This window comes from Ciona robusta, chromosome 1, assembly GCF_009617815.1.
Source record: "Ciona robusta chromosome 1, ASM961781v2".
NCBI lineage: Eukaryota > Metazoa > Chordata > Ascidiacea > Phlebobranchia > Cionidae > Ciona > Ciona robusta.
In genome coordinates this window covers 12,752,278-12,773,640 of record NC_143235.1, presented here as the reverse complement: position 1 = coordinate 12,773,640, position 21,363 = coordinate 12,752,278, and the positions used below count along the sequence as shown (strand labels likewise).

The window sequence follows — 21,363 nt, the reverse complement described above, 5'->3', positions numbered from 1 at the left end:
GGTAATTGGGGCCGTCAATCCCCGCCAATTAAAAGTACGAAAACAGCAAAGACGAACTTAATGGCAACCGTTTTAGGTTATGTCAAATTTGTGTGTGAATACAGTTTTAGTTAGTTCGTACTTGCTAGCAGTGGAACTTAACACGTGGAAAGGAATTTTTGTCCGGTTCTGATTGCGGCATTTTTGCGTACGCAGTTGTGCAACAGATAGTGTGGATACTTTTAGGTTGTTTTATATAATATTTTGTCGTATTGTAAATAACGTATAAGTGTGGATACTTTTAGGTTGTTTTATATAATATTTTGTCGTATTGTAAATAACGTATAAGCTTTATCCTAAGCTTTATTATTGTTTCTTTTAGTCATTTTGTGCATGATTTTAAATACAAAAAGCAATTATATACACCATTTATACATATAACTGGCCCATTGCTGAATATAGTCAGCTCATAAAAACTTTTGTAACTGTTCATTGTATAGAAACATCCGAAACTTGTTTTTGATATCTGTTGCAGAGTAAATTGAAACGCGAGCCAAAGGATGCGGAAACAATCATATTTATAGATTGCATTTCTAATGAACTGTCTGCTCTTAGTTAAAACAAAACTCTGCATTATGACTCAAACGATGTCTTATTAACTAACTATTCATTTATATTTAGCAGTAAAGTGTAATCATGTCTACTGACTTTGTTTAAATCAAGACGAAACATCGAGAACACAAAACCCAAAACGTCAGATTCACAAAGGTTGAAATTGCAAATACTTAAAGCTGTGATTTTAGAACCTGTCACTTAATATTTAAAATCAAAGCTTTTATATAGACAAAAGACTGACAATTAATAAAAAAAGGCCTGGTCTGTATTAATAGTTGTTATTCTTGTGCAGTAGTCTCTGTAAAATCCAAACAAAGCATTCAGCTTGCCTATTAACATTATGATGAACAAATATGGAATTTTAATTGCTGCGCGTATTCTCCAAAAATTTTTTTTGATAAGCTGTCTTGATGAAATGTCATGTTCACTTCGTAATTTGAATAGGATATTTATTGCACAAGAACAAAACACACGATCAGTTACATTGAAAACAATGAAAAATTGAAACAATGCCAATTCAGACTTGCTGTGATATGAATGAATATTAAACAAGAAATATTAAATTACTGCAATACAGTACATGTACATTGTAAAGCATAGAATTATGGTGATTCACACAGCGTGAGATTTTATTACTTTTTCATTTATGACCAAGTTTCTTCTCCCCCAAATGTGTCATCCAGAAATGGTGTGTCTATGGATCGCACGGCAATTTCACCACATAACACACATTCATTCGCGATTGTCTCGTCAAGGTCTTTGATAAGTTTTTGACGAGCAGTTTTTCGTTCCTCTTTGGAAGTTGAATCGTTGCTTAAATTAAGTGTCAGTAGTTTCTATGATAAAATAAAGTCTGTGTTAATAACTGAAATATTATTGTAATTTTTATTATTTTTTACAATTTGTTTGGATTGCGCAAGCTTTACCATTAACTGCTGTTAATATTTATGTCATATCATAAAAACGTTGATGACTAATGTTTTACAATTTATATTAATTTAATATTATATAAAAGCTAATCACCTGTACTACCTGGCAGTAAATATTATATCATGCAATTTAAAATAAATGAAACAGGTCTATTATGGTTGATTACCCAGGAATAAGGCTAGATATGGCCAATTCTACCACTCAAACTACATATATGTATGAATTCTTGGAAAATGACAGTCCCATTTACAAATTACCACATGTGCAACTTTGTGGGTGATGTTTTTTTTTTGTTCGGCTGATAATTTAGGTAATTTATTAGTGATCACCGAGTTAAATCAATGTCAGCTGTGACTTAAGGACATATTTACCTATCAGCGTCGAGCATTGAAACCGGTATCATTTGGTTATGATTTAAAAAAACAATATGCACAAAGTTGCACAGATGGTAACAAGGTGTAGGAAACAGAACACCCAAATTATAACGTCTGTCGTTTTCTGCTCACACGAGATAAAGCAAGTTATATTTAAGTCAATTAAAAGCTTAACCACTGATTCTGACATAAAATATTAACAAATTAATAAACTTTTCCAGTTAAAAAAATATAGGTAAAGTTTACATGTTATTGTTGACGGTTAAAAATATGGGGAATTACTTGTTGAAGTCTGTCAGCCAAGTCACGTTTTGAGTCGATCAGAAGAGGCCTCACATCTTTCCACATGCAATCATTATGGAAAGCATGTTGGCATGGAAACAAGTAGAAAGCTCTGGTAAGAAGCAGTTTGTCACATGACTGACATCTGTCTGTACCCCCGACTACTAAGTGACGATTCCTGTTGTGACAAAAAATTGATCAATTTAATTTAAAATTAATAGTGGCTTTATGATTTAAAGAAAATAAAAAATAAGTATATATTTTAAGTATATAAGTATATATTTATATATATATAATATATTAAAACCAAATTTTTGAATTTTAAATAAATAAATTTAAAATATAAAAAAAAGAGTTATGTAATATGACAAGAAATGTTTTTTTAAGATAAAATAAGAGTTGCGCTATAATTTTAAAAATAGAAAAAAATTCTTATAACAGTGGTGTTATAATTTAAAAAAAAAAAAAATTAAAATAGGAGGGGCCTTATAATTTAACGAAGAATTTTGAAAAATAAAAAAATCATTTTAATAGAGTGCCGATATATTTTCAAAACATAATTTAAAAAAAAAAAAATTATATATTATAGTAAAAAAAGTTTGTTTTAATTTTAAAATTAGAGTGGCGTTGTTATTTTTTTTAGACTTAATGCTTTGCAAAATGAAAATACACATGAACATAAATAAGTGTTTAACCTTGTTTCTTGTATGTTTGCACGAATAGAATGAGCGCTGCTTGTTGCTTCATTCATTTCATCCTGGATGAAATAAAAACAAGAAATAATATTATGCATCTAATAAAACAAAAAATAGTGTACTTACGCACGATTTTCTTCTCATTAGAACTTTAATATTGTTTATTTAAATGTTGTTTACTCTAGTTTTACATTGTATTGTATGTAGGGTATAACAGACGAACAGTCATGCTTTATCCCCAAAATTCAGACTCTGTATTTTCAGCCCTACTTTAAACATCCACATAATTATATACGTGGTAACTTGTAAGCGGGTACGAGGTGTGTAAAACAGAACACTCGTGTTATAACGACTATTGTTGCCACACCACGCAAAAAAAAATAAGTGATTCTTATTGTCTCAATTCTGAGTTTCTTACTTTAAGCTGGTCGATATGTTTATTATATTCAGCTAAAGATTCACACAACGCATCTTTAAAATGATCAATTGTCACAAAATCAGGGAAGAAAGGAAGAATATCTTCAATTTTCAACAAGTCACCAGATTCCTGAAAAAACAAACAATATTGTTTACGTTTTTGTTATGACATTACCATAGAATCTAGTCTTTTTCCTTTTGATGCTATAGCGCCACCATACCACATTTACTATTTCCTGAGTCAGATGTTAAATTGTTAAATGACACTAACTAGGGTTTTTGAAAAAAGTGTTTTAATTACTCTATTCTATGTGGGTTAAGTTCCTGGTTGAGGACCTGGATTTAGGCCAATTTTAGCCTATTACCCTAACACCCATACTGCATATTTTTCATGCAAACAGTGTGACTACTGACTAGTGTGTAAGTGTTTTAATAAAATAAAAATTTAAAAAAGAAACAAGTTTTACTTAAAACAAATTCCAAAATCTTTAAAAAAAAAGTTATAAAGTGTCACTAAATGTCCACTTTTGCCCGACTTTTTCACGAATACCTGTAAAAACTTCATGGCTCTCTTAATGTCCTTGTCCTCCTGCACTATATGCTTCGCGATGCAGAGCCACAACTTCCTCCGTGTTTCTTCATCTTCTTCTAATTCACGACGATCAGCAATCGACTTGGCAAGTTCTACGTCAACCTGGGTGGAATGGAGGAAAAAGTTTTATTCATACACCTCATGCCCACTTTAAGCTACTACATATGTAACTTATGTCAACCTTGGTAAGATGGAACAAAAAAAACAGTTTTAGTACCATCGTGGGCAGATGTGTCTTTGGGCAAGACACTTAGCTGCAATTGCTCCAACTCCGTTCTCACTAATGGGTTGTTTAAATTATTAATCACCCACAAAGTAACATACATGGTAGCTCATAAGCTGGAACGAGGTGTATAAATCTCAAGTTATAACATTCTTTTAAAAATACATGCATATATTCTTTTCACCTTTAAAGCCATGTTAACCGCTTCTTCATACAAAGCCATGACAGTGTAAATATGAACACAAGCTTGATGTAGCGTCTCACTTGCACTTGGATCTTTGTTGCCGAGACAGAGACGCAGTGCGTATTTAACGTCGTAACATATCTCCGAGGAATCATCACCCTGTCCTCTGAGGTAACTGAAATTAATAAAATAATTTAACAGCTTTTTGGGTATTGTATAGAAAAAGCACTGCAATTAAAATAATACAATAATTTTTAACAGGTTTATGGGTATTTGTGTCTAGAAAAAGCACTGCAAAGCAAATAAAGATGTTTTATTGCACATAGGAATGCATTGCATATTCAAGAATTTTGAATTTGTGAGATTGAAATCCTATGTTTTTAAATGATGTCCTAATATGTCATTGCTTGGTATATATTAACTATTGATAAAGATATTGGTGCATATATTTACACTTTTAAGATTTTTTTGACCTGTTATGCCAACTCTGTAATAATAGCTTAATTTATATGGTTTTATTATTCTCATTTAAAGGAAACAGCAATTACTAATGCTTATTCTTGACATTATATATGTACAGTAGGGTGGGGGAAGATGGGACACCTTTTTATTTTCTTATCCCATTTGATGGTAAATGAAAAAGATCAAAAAAATTATAAAACTGTATTCTCACAACTCCAATAGACAGTTATTAATTATTTAAAACACAATCATGATATTTGAATATTATGTGCTAAAGGTGTCATGCCAGAAGTAAAATGACCGCTTTGAAGCAAAACGCTTATATAATATCCCCCCAAAAAATAATTTGCGTTTATATATACATACCTGATTACTGAATTCGGAACGTGTTTTGCGTAGAGTGAAAGTAGATAATTATGAATTGCTGGATCGCTACATTCCAATTCTGTTGTGCAATACTCTAAATATCGAATTGCTTCCATCCAGTGTGTTTCTGAACCTCTCTGTATGCAAAATATATATCTTGAAAATCAAACATAAGAAAAATATTGTTTTTAAACATTTTAAAAAACATTGCGAAAAAAAATATATCACAAAACTGTTAAATACGGTAAAAATGTGCAGATTATGAGTTACCATGTATGTTACTTAGTGGGCGATTTTTTTTAGTATGGCTGATAATTTGGACAACACATTAGTGGCCGCTAGGTTGGAGCAATTGCCGTTAAGTGTCTTGCCTAAGGACACATAAGCCTACAATAGCAGCGACGAGCCTTGAACGCATTACCTCTGGGTTACGGTTAGAGGCAGGCTCGCTAACCGTGATATAATGTGATGTACCGACATAGGACATATAACATAGCCTACTATACAAAGTATATCTAAATATGTAATGACATACCTCAGTACAATTAACAAGGGATGGAATAATATGCCTTGGATCAATGCGTCGTCCTAATTGAATCCATGCGTTCACTGTTGTTTGGGGAATATGCTGTGGAAACAAATAATTCAAAACTTTGAAAATAATCTTCTAGCATTTGTTTTTTTGTAATCTAAAAGCGCCAATACTGTGACCGCCAGCAGTGGTGCAGCCAGAGAAATAAAATAAATGCCCTTTTTTTAAATCCAATTTTTTATTTATTTATAATCTTAAAAAGAAAAGGATGGCTGTGCTACCCTTGACTGTGCTACGGAATGCGGCATATGTGAAACTTAATTGGCAATCCTGATAATGTCTCGCTGTATGACAGATGAAATAACAGTCTTTTAAGATCACAAACAAAAAAATTAGAATCACAAAACAAACAGGTTTCATAAAGGTTTACGAACCAAGGACATAATCTAATTTTTATTTATCATTTCGAAAAAAAACTGCGAATATCATGTTATTTAAAAAACAAAAGAAAAGGTAATAAACATCAAAAAGAACAGTTGTTATAACACAATATGGATAAAAAGTGGGAAAAAAGAGCGAGTTAAAAAGCATAGCTGTTGAGCCCAAATATTTATATAGAATACCAAACCTGCATTAGCACTGGTGAAAACTTGTAATACAAAGGAACAGAGTTTTGTTTCCTCAGTGCATCGAGTGCTGACGTATAATCCTCATTTTGTATGTGATGGTTCACTACACGCTCGTAATCCTAAGAATTAAAAGATTGACAACAGATTGTCTTCTATTTGAATAACAGACTGACGATGCCATTTAGGCGAAATTTGTATATCTTTTATTGTACAATTGATTGGACTTGATTTTTGTCTGTTACATTTTAGCAGCACCCGACCCCTATTGTGAATTTGTTTTAAAATACTTCAAGTTACATACTTTTTTGTTTGTTTGTTTGTTTGTTCGTTTGTATATACTTAAACATCTCCCACTTGTAATAAAAATTTTACCCCAGGTTTATCGCCTAGTTGTACATAACATACGAAGGCGACACATTTTAGAATATAGAGTTTTTTTTTTATTTAATCGTCCCATTAGGTAGTAAACAAAGAACATTCAAAGAAATGTAAAACCACACCCTCACGACTTCCATAGACCGATTTTAATTGTTTATAACATGATCAGGTTAGCAGATTTTCTGTGTTAAAGATGTGTTGTCTTCTCCCACCCTACTCTATATATAGATAAACATACCTGCATCAAAACAGCGAAGAAAACATAATCCTCAATATCACTATGGCTGATAAGAAGGTCATAAATTGTGTTTCGATTTTCTTGAAAACACTCTTTTAATTTCACCTGAAATTAAGAATAAATCGATAATTTATCATCTATAACTGATAATTGTAGAGCATGTAATATAGTGGCACAGCATAAAGGAAGATTTCTGTATAGTTACAAAAATAATATTTTATAGTTATTTTTAACTAATATATATATATATATATATGGTGGGGATTGGAGACTATTTCATTCTATTTTCTTGTCCCATTTGGTAGTAAACAAAGAACATTTAAAGGATTTAAAAACTGTATTCCTAAGACTCTCAAAGACCGTTGTTAATTGTTTAAAACATGATGAGATTCGGGACAGGATTGGGACTTGGTCAGGACGCTTGAGTCCCAACATGAATAAGTTCACCATTATTGCAAGCATGAATTGGACGTACAAGGGTATTGGGGTATTGAGCCAAATCTGGCCTAAATCCCAGGTCCTCTAGGACCTAACCCATATAGAATAGAACAGTACCCACCTGGGCAAGAAGATTTTTTAGGTTTTCCCTGCATTTGTTCAATTCCTGACTCTCCCTATGAGCTTCACTGAGTTTCCCGATTTGATTTAGATAAAGTTCAACAAGCCACGTTGATAACATCGTCATTTGAGTTGTTTCACCTGCCTGTATATAATACAACAGCACATGGTTCAAAATTAGTGTTTCTTAACTTTTTTAGCTTACAGTAAAATTTCAAAACAAATTTTGCAGATCAGTGGACCTACACATTAATGAATGGGGTTCCTTTTGTTAGACAACTTTAGGTGTAATATCACTCCAGATTTTATTAAAACAAATTATTGTATATAAATATATATTTAAGTATATATATACTTTGAAAAAAAAATTATATAACATGTCATCTTTTTAAAATATTTCAAACACAACCTTTAAATTGCTTAGTTTCTTCTGCAGATAAGCCCGCAACGCAACTTCTTTTCCAGCTCTCAGGAATTTCAAAGCTACATCCTCAAAACAGTTTTGTGTGATTGCGTAATACAAAGCACTTTCCTGGTATTGGCCTTTGCTGAATTCATGCTCTGCTTGTCGTGTCAGCACCTGTGATAAATAACACGTTTTATCTAGAGCTAGAGTTCTAAAACCACAGTGAATTCCTAGAACAATTAAATTTAATGCAATTTAGTTTTACAATGTCTCACAACTATAGTTGAATATCCAAGAAAAAATCTTACTTTATCTAAATTAGCTGGGTTGTCTCTGCAGTGTTCACGAGCCAGATCAAATTTTCCCATGTCCAGATACATTTGCCACACATCACGAGACTCTTTTACAACCTTAATACAGATAATGTTGGTAAGGTGGGGGAAAATGGGACACCTTTTTATTCCATTTTCTCCTCCCATTTGGTAGTAAACAAAGAACATTTAAAGAATTATGAAATCGTGTTCTTACCACTCCCATAGACCGTTGTTAATTGTTTAAAACCAATTATGATATTTAAATATTATGATCCAAAGGTGTCCCATCTTACCCCACCTTATTATTTAATATAAATCCACAAACACCTTATGGAAGCATACTACTGCACAATATTTCTGTGCAAAAACTACCATTGCCATATTACCTTATACTTAAAAACAGCACCATCGGTATATGCCCATATTGTGCCCTGAGCAGGGTCCTTCACCAAACCGCGCAGTGGACCATACCTACAAAAAACATTGATAATAAAACAAAAATTAGGAAATTTCAGTTTTAACTAGTTTAAAAAAACTACAATCAAAAGGAAACTCACAAAATATTTTTTTTAAACAACAAACAGGCAAAATAGGCAATCCCGATGCGAAAGCAAGCAAATTATAAATACTGACATTATGCAATAGAAACTGTGCCGTAAACAATATAGTGTAATAAAGATTAAAAAAAATTCAAATTACCTTAACCTAAACATATTGCAGCATAGGTTTTCTGCAATGAAAATGCAAAAGCAAGCAAGCAAACTTATAATAAAAGCCTCTTAGATTATAATAATTAATACCAATAACTTAATTTGTCTCTTCGATTACGGTAGCGAAGATTCTAAGATATTTTAAACGAAACGACCGGATATAGCGACAAAACAACGGTTTTTAAAACACGCTTACAGTTAAAAACATATTTACATTTAGTTGTCCGAAAATAAGCTTGGTCGATACACATAGAATAAAACTTACCTGGAACTATATACATCTTCAAATATAAGTTGTTCGTTGAGAGAACAAATGACTTTTAGTCGATCAGAATAAAGCAGGAGCAAGTGAAACTCAGTAAGGACAATGTTTAATACTTCTCCACTGTTATCAGCAAAAGGATTTATATTGTCAGCCGCTGTGAGGATATATGTTAGTGTTCTATTCTATATGGGTGAGGTCTCGCAGCATAGTACGCCATGGGTCCAAGGATTAAGGCCAGGATTGGCCCATTACCTCACATGTTGTGTTAACATATGTGTGTGTGTGTAACTTACTTTATCCTCGCGTGGCCGGAAAACGACAGTCGTTATAACACGGGTGTGCACCTCGCGCCAGCTTACGAGTTACCAAGTATGTTACTTTGTGGGTGATTATTTTTTTTTTTGGATTTTTTTCATTTTTATGTATGGCTGATAATTTGGACAAACCATTAGTGACCACTGGGTTGAAGCAATTGTTGTTAAGTGTCTTGCTCAAGGACACATACGCCCACAATGGTAGCAGCGACGAGCCTTGAACCCATTACCTCTGGGTTAGAGGCAGGCGCGCTAACCACTACGCCACGGCGCCCGGACATATGTGCCTAACATTATGCAACAAAAAATTAATCAGAGTTTAATAGAATTTAACCAAATCACATTTCATCATTTAGTTAAAACGCTCCAGGCTGTACATTTTAAGGTTCAATCATTTTGCATATTTAAAAAAAATATACACTTAGTTTTAAATATTTTTTCTGCTGATAATTTAGACAACAGATTTTTGACCACTGGGTTGGAGCAATTGCCGATAAGTGTTTTGCCCAAGAACACATACATGCAAAATGGTAGCATTGAAGAGCCTTGAACCCATTACCTCTAGGTTAGAGGCAGGCACGCTAAGTAATTGCGCTATGTCACCAGACTAATGATAAATTTGTAAGGTAAAGAATCTAAAAAAGACCAAAATGGAACATGAAAAATATTACCTGTGTCTGGATAATGCACAAGCCTAGCGTTTGTAATGAGAGACCTTTGTTGGATAGATGTAGATGTTTCAATCATGGATGAAAGTTTAATCTCACCAATGTAGACGCCTTCTGCTGTCATCCATGCAAACTGTGTGGGGACGGGAACTGTAGGGTGAAGAATGGAAATTCTTGTGAATAAATTTATGTATGTGAAAATTGTAAAATTAAGCTGCATTAAGTAACTGGTTAATTAAAGTTCTTGCCATTTTTTTAAAAAGTTTGTTGATAATTTTTTATGACTGTCGACTGTGTACATGTTTTATTACAAATGACACTTTAAAGGGTCTTTTTTATAACAACTGTCAGAACGAAAAATGAAAATTTAAAAATAGATAAAGATCTAAGTTTCAAAAAATACGAAACAGCTAAAAAATTGTAAGAAAAAACTCGCTGCAGTAAAAAATATTGGCGGTGCGTCAATGCATAGGATTTCACAGGAGAAAAATGTATCAGAAGCACGCCACAATCTTTTATAAGGTATGAACGGATTTCAATGTACATTTGCTGAATAATTTTTAAGTTCAATAAATTGTTTTTTAGCCATTCCACACCTGTAGAACCTTTTGAACTGTAGAGCAGGATAAGTTGACTATCATCACGTATTCCTGGTATTTGTATGTGGCGTGGTGGTGTGTTGATGTATAAACTAAACACAGCCTGCAAAATAAAAGGTAATGATATATATGTATAAATTTGTATATGTGCCCAAAGCCCTAAATCATAAATATATTAGAGTGGGGTGGCGGTAGATGTGACACCTTTGGCACATAATATCCAAATATTCTGATCGTGTTTTAAACAACTAACAACGGCCTATGGGAGTTGTAAGAATATGGTTTTAAATTTTTTTGAATGTTTTTTTGTTTACTACCAAAAGAGACGAGAAAATAGATTGAAAAGTTGTCCTATCTTCCCCACCCTACTATATTATGTATATATAAATATGCCAAAACCATGTGCTTAGTAGCCATTTACATGTAATAAGATTAACACTTAATTAACAGTAACAGTACAGATAGTTTTTTTTTACATTGTTTTAAACCATTAATCAGTAATATGTATTATGGCACAAAGTTTATTGTTTACCTATGCAATACTAGTATCAATGCTTACAATTTGAACTGTTTTAATAAAACCTAAGTTTAACCTATTTAAAGAGATTTGGTTTTCTGCAATAAATAAATTTGTACACCTGAAAAACTGGGACTTCTCCGCTGTTGGGACTCATTGTTCCACTGAACTGATAAAGTTTGTTTGGTGTTGCAGCGAATATGCAATAATCATTCTTACCGTCTTGTTTAGATGCAGTACAGAAATATTCAAGTCCTGTTACAGGATCACCTATAATAACTTAAATCTTTAATTAAACGTCTTGAATTTTATATATAATATCTTTTTATATAGAATATCTTAAACATATATATAGGCTATAGTATAGAGCAAAAATGATATTTGCAGTTTAAAACTTAAAAAAACAGTTATTAAATCCAGAAAAAATAAAAAAAAACAATTAAGTTCAGATAAAAATACAACAAAAAAGAAAATTATATACATATATGGAAACAAAAATAACACCTTTTTACAGAATAATAACTTCCTGATACAAAAATTACAAAAATATAATATAGATAGTACAAAAAACTTCTTTCTTACCTCTTCCATTACTGCTTGCAAACTTATAAACTTGTTTGAAATATTGGTCCACGCTCCCACCAAAGAATTTGGTGTCTTCTCCGGCCTCAATTGAACACTCCATGATTAATCCCCAACTTGTTCCTACCAGCACAGCACCCGTGGTGTTACCTGTTGCTGTGTGACACCAGCCCACGCTCTCAATTTTGTGACCTGAAAAATGGAAATTTAAACTTGCTTACAATTTTTAGCACATAGTTGAGTATTCTAAGTGGTAAAATTTAAGGCTTGGCGGATCAAGGCTCGACGCTGCTACCATTGTGGGTAAATGTGTCTCTGGGCAAGACACTTAACGGCAATTGCTCCAACCCAGTAGTCACTAATGGGTTGTCCAAATTATCAGCCATACATAAAAAATATGAAAAAATCCCCAAATAAATAAGCTGGCATGAGGTGTTAAACCTGTGTGATAACGACTGTCGTTTTCTGGCCACACGAGGATAAAGTAAGTTGCATTCATTCTTTCATACTATGGTGAGATCAGTTTATTTTGCTCACAAATATTACAGTGTAGGGGGCTGATTAATAAAGAGCAGTCCTGGGAATAAATGGAACTTATTCATCCTTGCATGGCTGAGAAATAACAGTTTTCATAACACACATGCCCTATTTACTATTACGTGTACTGTGTCTGCTTATAAGTTACTACATATTTATTCAGAAGCATTAAAATTTTTTTCCAAGAACACATATGTAGATATGGCCCAAATGGTAGCAGCATCGAGCCCCTAACCCAGAATCCTTTGATTAAAATGAGAGCGTTCTAACCCAGTTTTAATGACGTATTACAAAAACTATAAATGAGATAAATAATAACATGAAGAATTTAAAATAGACCTCTTACCTTTAAATTTATGAAGCGACTTAGGTTTTCGTGAGTTCGGCGATAGAAAAATTGTTTCTTCTGATGTTAAAGTGAGCAACACAAAACGACCAGTGGGATCAAAATGAAGTTTGTAAACTTTTTCATCGCCTCTCGTGATTTCAACCTTATAAAGACATATATAAATATTTTAAAACAATCGTTTAGCATTAATGAAATATATGTGTTAGGTAATGTAACAGGGTTAAAGATTATGGTATAAAGCAGGTTTTCCATAACTTTTTTCCTGATCCCGCCACTGCCTACAGGTTATTAATATGTGGTTTTTAACTTTTTAAGGTTCATACTATCCAAATATTAACACATATTTTTTTCCAATAATTTTTACACATATTTATGTCTGATTTTTTTTAAGACAATGGCAAATAATACTTTTGCTATCATATAATGTTACTATATCTGTATTTATGGTTGTCTTTTTTTACACAAACAACTCTACCTCATCAACATTGTCTGGATGCATCAAATTTATTCGTAGCAGAAGATGGCCAGCCATTACCATGCACAGCATGTTGTTGCATATCGATAAGTGGGTGATGGGTTCTTGTGGTTTGAAATTGATCTGTTAAAAATACAAATAATATAACATGTTAAACATAAACAAAGTTTTTGCATGTATAATTTTGGATTTGGGTCAAATAAACAGCTAAACTAGAACCAGCCGCTTTGTGATAGTGTGTACTGTATATTTTGGTAACTAATGAATAAATGAACCCTTTTTGACTCCTCGTTCATGATAATTGGAAAAACTGTATAAAGTAAAAGGACACTAACGGCAAAACGAAGGTACAACATCAAATATTACCTTGCTTTTGTTAAATATTGGAGTCTGGTCTTCAGTAGCAGAAATGTACCCACTAGCTACTGGTTCTACAGGGCTGCTCGCACTGTTTGAGTGAACCCTTCGTTGTCTATCAGGGATTGTACCATGAGACATGGTGGCTTCATACTGATCAAGAATTGATGACATTGCTAAACATAAATTACTTTCAGCATTAAGCACAAAAGTAGAGTGAAATGAACTCCTGGAATAAAATAGGTTTTTATTTATGAGTACTCTCCATGTCTTCGGATACCAAGAATCACTGGCTAGTACCACTTTTTTTAAATGAAAGCTTCCCCACAAAAACGAAATTCCAATTTACTCTTATATTTGTAAATAAGCTTTTTACAATGCTAATAGAGATTTTTACAATGCTAAACTACTTGTAGGCAGAAAACACACAAAAATGAACGTTCTGGCATAAAATGAATTCACTTTATATGTGCTCACTATTAGCTAATTTTCAAATGAAAGTTTCCCCACAAATACTGAATTCAAAATCGTCTTCCCATCTAAATAGCGCGAATCAACCTCTATGTTGATCATTCTCACCTACGGTGTCATGAAATTGTGAAGTCATGCGGAACGGTGGCGATGGCGCGAAAAAGGCAAAACAAACGAAAAAGGGAATTCCAATTGGGCGAATTCTGCAGGGAGTAGGCATTTGCTGCAGTGAACTTGGTTTGCTCAGCTACGCGATAACATTCATATAGTAGGATGGGGAAGGATGGGACACCTTCGGCGCATAATATCCGAATATCCTGATCGTGTTTTAAACAGTTAACAACGGTCTATGGGAGTCTTGAGCATATAGTTTTATAATTCTTTAAAAGCTCCTTGTTTACTACCACATTGGACAAAAATAGAGTTAAAATGTGTCCCAACTTCCCCACCCTACTATTCATGCTGTTTTAGATGCGTCAATTTCGAGTATATACCTAGTTATAACAGGTGTGTGAAAGTGTGAAACCACTATGTTAAAACTGAATTTGTGCGACTATTGCTTTAAACATGACTCTACTTTTGTATACTATTTATCATGGAATGTTTTATATTAATAGAACAATCATATTTAGTAGGCTCTAGGCTGCATTACGTTTCTCCAACTGCATTTTCTTAAAAGTTCTGTAAAATGGATAAATCCAGAAAATCTGGTACAAACCAGTTAAAACCGCATAATCATCCTGCTCAATTGACCAGAATGAGTCTCAATGACAACAAAGCTGGAATGCAAGGATTAGACAAAGAAAAAATAAACAAGTTTGTGTGACTTTTTCTATAATTTTATGAATTATCATTTAAATTTATTACGATGGCGTCGATTTATAATTTGGCAGATTTGTTGCACCAACAATTTTCTGAGAATTTTGCAGCAGTTGCAGCAACCCGTAGATTTCCAAATTATAAAATAATTTCACCCTTAAAATGTTCTAAAAAAATCTATACAAATCTATTTTTTAACTATTTATTTATCTTCTCGATCCCTAGAATTTTTTCCACCACTGATAGGCTTATATTTTATGTATATAGATTATTTAAATGTTGTAATATTTTCATACTTGCACCAGAATTATAATGGACAACACAGTTGGTTCGCGGTTTTACAAAAATGAACAAAAGCGAGAGCAACAAGTGAATGCAAGAATTCAAAAAATGAAAGGAAAGTTAAATTCTTTTACATCCAATCAAATCATGACAGCAAAACAACATGTAAGTTAGCTTAAATTTTACATTTTTTTGTGTAGGAGTCTGTATGATAATTTTGTTGTAATGTGTATGTTAGCTTGCTATAGTTGTAAATAAATGAGCTATATTTCTATTCTAAATTTAGTGTTAGAGAGAAATGTGGTAAAAATATTCTGAAGTCAATAAGGTTTTTGAAATATATTTAACAGTGCTTTGTTATATGCAATTATGGGTAATGGAAAAATTACTCTGCTTTTACATTATGTATTTTGCGCTGTTAAGTTACTTTTTATGTGATATGATATATATTTTTTATTTCATGTATCTATGGGTAACGGTAACGGAAAAATTACAGTGCTTTTACATTTCGCATTTGCGCTGTGAAGTTACTTTAATGTGACAATATATTGCTTATTTCATGTATCTATAATTAAAAGAAAAATGAAAGTGTTTTACTGCTTTTGCATTATTTGCTGTTAAGCTAATTTTATAAGGTAATATTTCTCAATTCAGGCCGAAGAAATCTTATCGGAGGTTGAAAACCAAAGAGATTTGTCTCGTACCATAATCCATATTGATATGGATGCTTTCTATGCAGCTGTGGAAGAGAGGGACCGACCTGAATTGAAACAGAAACCAATGGCAGTTGGTGGAATGGACATGCTTGTGAGTTGGCTGGTGATTTAATGTGTAAAACAGCTAAACTTTTTTACTGTTGATAAAAGTTTTTTTTGTGAAAGTTGTTTCTAATTAAAAGGAGACTTATGTTTCGCTGGAAAAACACATGTTTTGTAGTAATAGAAGAGTTTTATACCGTTATTTGTGGTGATATAATATAAATTTATTTTTAGTTCACTTCTAATTACGTTGCAGGAAAATACTATCGATGCTTTTTTATTAATTTTTTGCCATTAACCCAACCCTTATTTTTTGTGACCATGTTCTGAAAGTACACATTTTTAATACTATGTAAATATATATAATGATATTGATTAATTATATATATATTAGTCATCAACTTTTGATTTTTACTTTTTAGTCCACTTCTAATTACGTTGCAAGAAAATACGGAGTACGAGCTGCAATGCCAGGTTTTATCGCAAAAAAGTTGTGTCCCAATCTTATCATTGTTCCAACCAATTTTGACAAATACAGAGAGGTATTTTTCTTGTTTACTTTTTTGCTTTTTCTCTTTTTGTATTAAAAATATAAAATTAAAATTTTTACCAATTTGGAAATCACCCATGAAAACTTATATATATAGTAGTTTTTAAATGAATTTTGTGTAATTGTAAATAGTTAATTATAAATACCAAGATAAGTAACTAAGTAATTCAAAATGTCTATGGTAGTGGGACTAGTGGCATTCAATATTTGGTAAGCTAGCAGTGGGCTCATGCCATACAAAAACAAATTTAAAGGCTTTCGAAAAAGCTTTCGCAAAATCGAATTTAAAACCTTTTAAAAATCGAGCAAATTATTAAATTGTTTATTGTTATTAATTTATGACAATATGGATATTAATTTCTTTTCCCCATAATTTATAACTTTTCAGCCATTTCTTATAAATAAATATATATATATTCCTAAATTCCTTTGGCTATGTTACACAGGTAAGCAAGGAAACACAAGAGATATTTTCTGAATATGATGAAAACTTTTGTGGTATGAGTTTGGATGAAGCTTTCCTTGACATTACAGATCACTTGCAAAAGCGACTTCTATATGACCAAGTAGGTTAATGGTGTAATATGCGTTGTGTATATGCAGGGATGCATATTACAAAATAATTAGGTATTCTATGATGTCCTAGAATACTTAATTTCAAATCCAGAATTTTAAATCTTTTTTTTGAATCAGAATTTTGAATCTTTTTCAAAAGAATTTTAGTTTTACCCATATAAATTAGTTTAATGTCACTATAATTGCAGCCTTGTAGGATAATGAAGTATAAAATGGACATCTCTATGTTGATTATATATGTGTTAGTCAATACTGGTATAATGCATGTATGTGTGTTTAAAATTGGTATCATGTATCAGAGATATTCTGGAAATTCTCTGGAAAAAGAATTACCACCTTCTAAAACCTCACCTGGCTGATACACTGTATGTCTTGATTTCTGGAATACTGGAACAACACTTAATTTTTGAAAAACATCTCCTTTTTTAACACAGGAAGAACGAACTTTTCATTACCATCCAACCCTTGCCCCAACAACCACAAGTGAGCATACAGATGACAAAAAATCGTCAGAAACTTTTGGTTTTTCAGCAGAAGAGGTAACTAAGGAAATACGATTCCGAATTCATCAGGTGAAAAAAGTTTAATTTTTTTTTAAATTTTATAAACATGATTTAATTTTTTTGTAAAGTTTAACTTTTTTTATCTGACATCATTATTTTGTACCTACCATAGAAAACAATATATATATATTTTTTTATGCATTAAATTTTATAAGCATGGTTTATTTGGTCAGTCATTGTATGGTTGATTATTTGCACCTACCGATTACCAAATTGACATTACATGAAGATATATAAATAATAAAAAAGAGTAGCTACGGATATTGTATTGTGCGTTCCTTCCAGTGCAACTATTTTCACTTATAATTGTAAAATAAATGAGTCTAAATTTTAAGATGTATACCAATGTGTTTTGTTAAAATTTAAAGAAACTAACAAAGTTTTTTTTTTTAAAACTAACAAATTTAGACATATATATATATATATTTATATGTATATAATATATTTATTTTTTTTTTAAAACTGACTATATTATACACGTTTTTTTCTTGAATTTTTTTTACAAAATTAAAATGTCAGTATATACAGTGCCATTGTTATTTTTCAAAAACTTAAGAAACTAACAAAGTGGTTTTTAACAGAAAACTTTGCTCACTGCAAGTGCTGGCATCGCACCAAACACAATGCTTGCTAAGATTGGAAGTGATTTAAACAAACCAAACGGACAAACCTTTTTTGCTCCAAATCGAGATGAAATAATGAAGTTTATTAAAGATTTTCCAGTCAGAAAGGTAAGGCTTTGGAAAAATAAATTTAAATAAATGTTTAGTTTTTTATTTACGTTTTTTTAAACTTAAAACAGAGTAAAAATAACATATGTATTAGTATTACCTATTAAATGTCGCCAATTAGCAATGTTAGTCCACTTTGTATAACTTTAAAAGTTATCAAAATATAAAACTTCTTGTAAAGTTTCTTACGTGATGGTTACACCACTACTTTTCTCTATTAAAATTAAAAGTCATTTCAAGACTTAATAGTATAAAGCATAACCAGCCTATTACAAACTCTACAAAAAGTGGTTATGTTTTGATAAATTTGCAGTGGTGTAACCAGCAATGAAGTAACTTTACCAAAGTTGTCATATTTTCATATCCAAGACTTTTAATAGCAAAAAGTAGTGTATAGCCAGCACTTCAGTAGCTTTACAAACAGTTTTTTTTATTTTTCGATAATTTTTTTACCAAAATTTTTTAATTATTAGGTCAATGGAATAGGAAAAGTGACCGAGCAACTTCTTTCCTCCCTCGGTGTTCAGAAATGTGGAGATATTTATGAAATGCGAGCAGAGCTGATGTTGCTCTTTTCAGCCACCTCGTGCTCCTTCTTCTTCAGGATGTGTCTCGGATGTTCCTCCAATATCCTGGAACCAGATGGAGAAAGGAAAAGTATCAGCACTGAGAGGTTATATTTAAATAAGAGACTGACGATGCCTTTTAGGAAAAATATATATCTTTTGTTATGAAATTGGTTGGACTTGATTTTTGTCTGTTACGTTTTTAAAGCACCAGATCAGCAGTAAAAGGTTAAAGAGTAAAGTTTTTTCTCCATAACAGAAGTGAACTTTTGTTTTAGGGTCAACAGCTATAAAATACGTAGGCTAAAAAGTAACAAACTAAAACATTGATTTTTGTCTGTTATGTAGATTCACAAAATTCATCACATACTTTTTTAAAAATTTTTGTTAATATTTATTTTATTAAATAATTTGATAATTTAATTTTAAGGACTTCCAAACCTTCAACGTTTCATTTCCTTATTTTTGCACAAGAATTCTGATTCATCTTAACCCTTTTACGCAGAACATTTGTTTTGATTTTGAATCCTCAGATTTAAAATTTTAACTTTTGAATTGTTGAATATTACTCTTTAGTATATATTGTGATTTGTGATAAACAAGGACATTCAAAATTTGTTTAAAAAACTATTCTGTAACAGTTCATCAGTCATCTTAACCCTTTTTTCATTCTTTTCAGAACATTCAGTACAATATCAGATCGTGATGAATTATTTGCCAAGCTAGATGAACTCTGCCATAGTTTAGCTGCGGATATGAAGAAACAAAATGTGCAGGGAAAAACCTTGACTTTAAAAACAAAGAATGTTGATTTTCAGGTATAGAAATATAAATACAATATATACATAGTACATAGTATTGACAAGTAAAATGGGATACCTTTAGCACATAATATCAGTATATTCTGATTGTGTTTTAAACAATTAACAACAGTCTCTGGGAGTCGTGAGGATACGATTTTATAATTCTTTGAATGCATTTGTTTACTATCAAATGGTACAAGAAAAAATAGAAAAAATAGAATGAATTTTTTTCACTGCGCATTATCTGACTAGTTTGGCTTGGTCCAGATGTGATCTGTTTAAGTGTGGTTGACTGTACTAACTTGTGCTTCTCTCATATCATATTTATTCAGCGGCCAAGTTTGGCTCAGGTCCAGATGTTTAAGCGAGTTCACTAATTTCTTTCATGTTATATTTTTTCAGCTTCACACAAGATCAAAGACGATAAATGTTCCAATGACAAATTATCAAACAATATTTCCTGTTGCACAAGAACTTCTAAAACAAGAGATACTTAACGCTAATAACAAACTATCATTGCGGCTGATGGGTAAGTACCAAGTATTTAAACACGGGTGTCATCTTATGTTTAGCAGCATCAAGCCTAAAACAGCTTTTACTTTGCTGTTGGGTGTCTATACAAACAAGCAGAGTCAAAGTATATTGCATTTACCACACTTATTCAATGAGGTTCCCTATGTTTGATTACTATGAGTGTAACTGCATTTTAACAATGTCCCCCCATATTTTACTCTGCTGTTAGGTGTCTTTACAAACAAGCAGAGCCAAAGTATATTGCATTCACCGGTTCACCACATTAATCACTGTTTGACGACTATGATTGTAATTGTATTTTAGCAATGTCAGCCAAGGTTTTGTCCAGATTAGCTGCCCTGTTCTGTACACTTGTTTTAATTTTCTTAGGTGTTGGATTATCAAAGTTGGAAACAGGCACCACCTCAGCTCAAACCTCAATCCTCAAATTTTTTGCCGGGAATACGAAACCTCAAAGTTGCGACAAAACATTGTCTGCTCAAACAAGTTCTTCCCGTGATCATGAATGTTCAAATCAGGAACCTTGTGATGAAAACCATGAAGATGGCGATCCTGTGAAGCAGGAAGATATGAAAAATGAATTACTTCAAGTTGAAACTTCCAATACTGATATAGAAACATTTCCTTGCCCTGCGTGTGGTACTGAGCAATTTAAAACTACATCATTACTTAATCAGCATTTAGATGCTTGCTTGTCTTTGGATAAAACTTTTCAACAACCAGAAATAAAATGCTCCTCAAATTTTCCAGAAAATTCTAATTCACCACGTAATACTGCTAACTTAAACTTAGCAAATTCAAACTCTTCTTCCAAAATGTTAGATGATGCTGCATTCTCATGCCCAATATGTTGCGCCAGTTTTCAGTCTTCAAAAACAACTTTGTATCAGTTTAATAACCATGTTGACTCCTGCTTGAGCCAATCCACAATAAGAGATATTTTAAAAGAAGAAAATGGAGAATCTTTTAAAAAACGATCACTTGCGAATCATAATAATAATGAAAACTTATCAAAACGTAGAAAACTAATTTCCAAAGGCGATGGAATTAAAAAGTTTTTTGTTCCACTATAAATCCTATATTTATGTTGTTTTTTTTAAATATATAAAAAAGTATTTATTTCAAATCTATATAATTTTAATGTATTTTCAGGTGTAGGTAAT

The 21,363-nt window shown here is 31.9% G+C and overlaps 2 protein-coding genes across 3 annotated transcripts; one reads left to right on the top strand and one right to left on the bottom strand.

Moving 5' to 3' along the window:
- Positions 1 to 1,026: 1,026 nt before the first annotated feature.
- Positions 1,027 to 13,799, bottom strand: LOC149743374 (vacuolar protein sorting-associated protein 18 homolog). 2 transcript variants are annotated; one of them, XM_089874799.1, is made up of 22 exons: positions 13,557 to 13,799; positions 13,191 to 13,313; positions 12,713 to 12,857; positions 11,830 to 12,021; positions 11,369 to 11,517; positions 10,728 to 10,833; positions 10,135 to 10,281; positions 9,150 to 9,303; positions 8,561 to 8,645; positions 8,169 to 8,270; positions 7,864 to 8,034; positions 7,456 to 7,599; positions 6,897 to 7,001; positions 6,280 to 6,399; positions 5,655 to 5,747; positions 5,120 to 5,256; positions 4,292 to 4,466; positions 3,843 to 3,986; positions 3,294 to 3,422; positions 2,876 to 2,937; positions 2,181 to 2,358; positions 1,027 to 1,430 (listed from the first exon to the last, which is right to left on the bottom strand). In XM_089874799.1, exons 1-22 carry the CDS (start codon positions 13,719 to 13,721, stop codon positions 1,239 to 1,241), a joined length of 3,018 nt encoding a protein of 1,005 aa, XP_089730925.1. In that variant the 5' UTR covers positions 13,722 to 13,799; the 3' UTR covers positions 1,027 to 1,238. The 2 variants fall into 2 exon arrangements, with proteins under 2 accessions (XP_089730925.1, XP_089730934.1); XM_089874808.1 differs by having other exon boundaries at positions 1,290 to 1,430; positions 2,145 to 2,358.
- A 432-nt stretch (positions 13,800 to 14,231) lies between these two features.
- On the top strand, positions 14,232 to 21,352 carry LOC149743373 (DNA polymerase kappa-like). Its single transcript, XM_089874842.1, has 11 exons — positions 14,232 to 14,834; positions 15,143 to 15,284; positions 15,774 to 15,926; positions 16,300 to 16,419; positions 16,874 to 16,993; positions 17,438 to 17,575; positions 18,148 to 18,297; positions 18,771 to 18,970; positions 19,543 to 19,681; positions 20,069 to 20,195; positions 20,570 to 21,352. Exons 1-11 carry the CDS (start codon positions 14,707 to 14,709, stop codon positions 21,271 to 21,273), a joined length of 2,121 nt encoding a protein of 706 aa, XP_089730968.1. The 5' UTR covers positions 14,232 to 14,706; the 3' UTR covers positions 21,274 to 21,352.
- Positions 21,353 to 21,363: the final 11 nt, after the last annotated feature.

Coding starts and splice junctions, on each gene's coding strand:
- LOC149743374 (XM_089874799.1), bottom strand. CDS start 13,721: ATGTCATCAATTCTTGATCAGTATGAAGCCACCATGTCTCATGGTACA. Junction 7,002..7,455: donor TAAAAAATCTTCTTGCCCAG/GTGGGTACTGTT, acceptor TCTTAATTTCAG/GTGAAATTAAAAGAGTGTTT. Junction 2,938..3,293: donor AACATATCGACCAGCTTAAA/GTAAGAAACTCA, acceptor TATTTCATCCAG/GATGAAATGAATGAAGCAAC.
- LOC149743373 (XM_089874842.1), top strand. CDS start 14,707: ATGGATAAATCCAGAAAATCTGGTACAAACCAGTTAAAACCGCATAAT. Junction 18,298..18,770: donor AAGATTTTCCAGTCAGAAAG/GTAAGGCTTTGG, acceptor TTTAATTATTAG/GTCAATGGAATAGGAAAAGT. Junction 20,196..20,569: donor ACTATCATTGCGGCTGATGG/GTAAGTACCAAG, acceptor TAATTTTCTTAG/GTGTTGGATTATCAAAGTTG.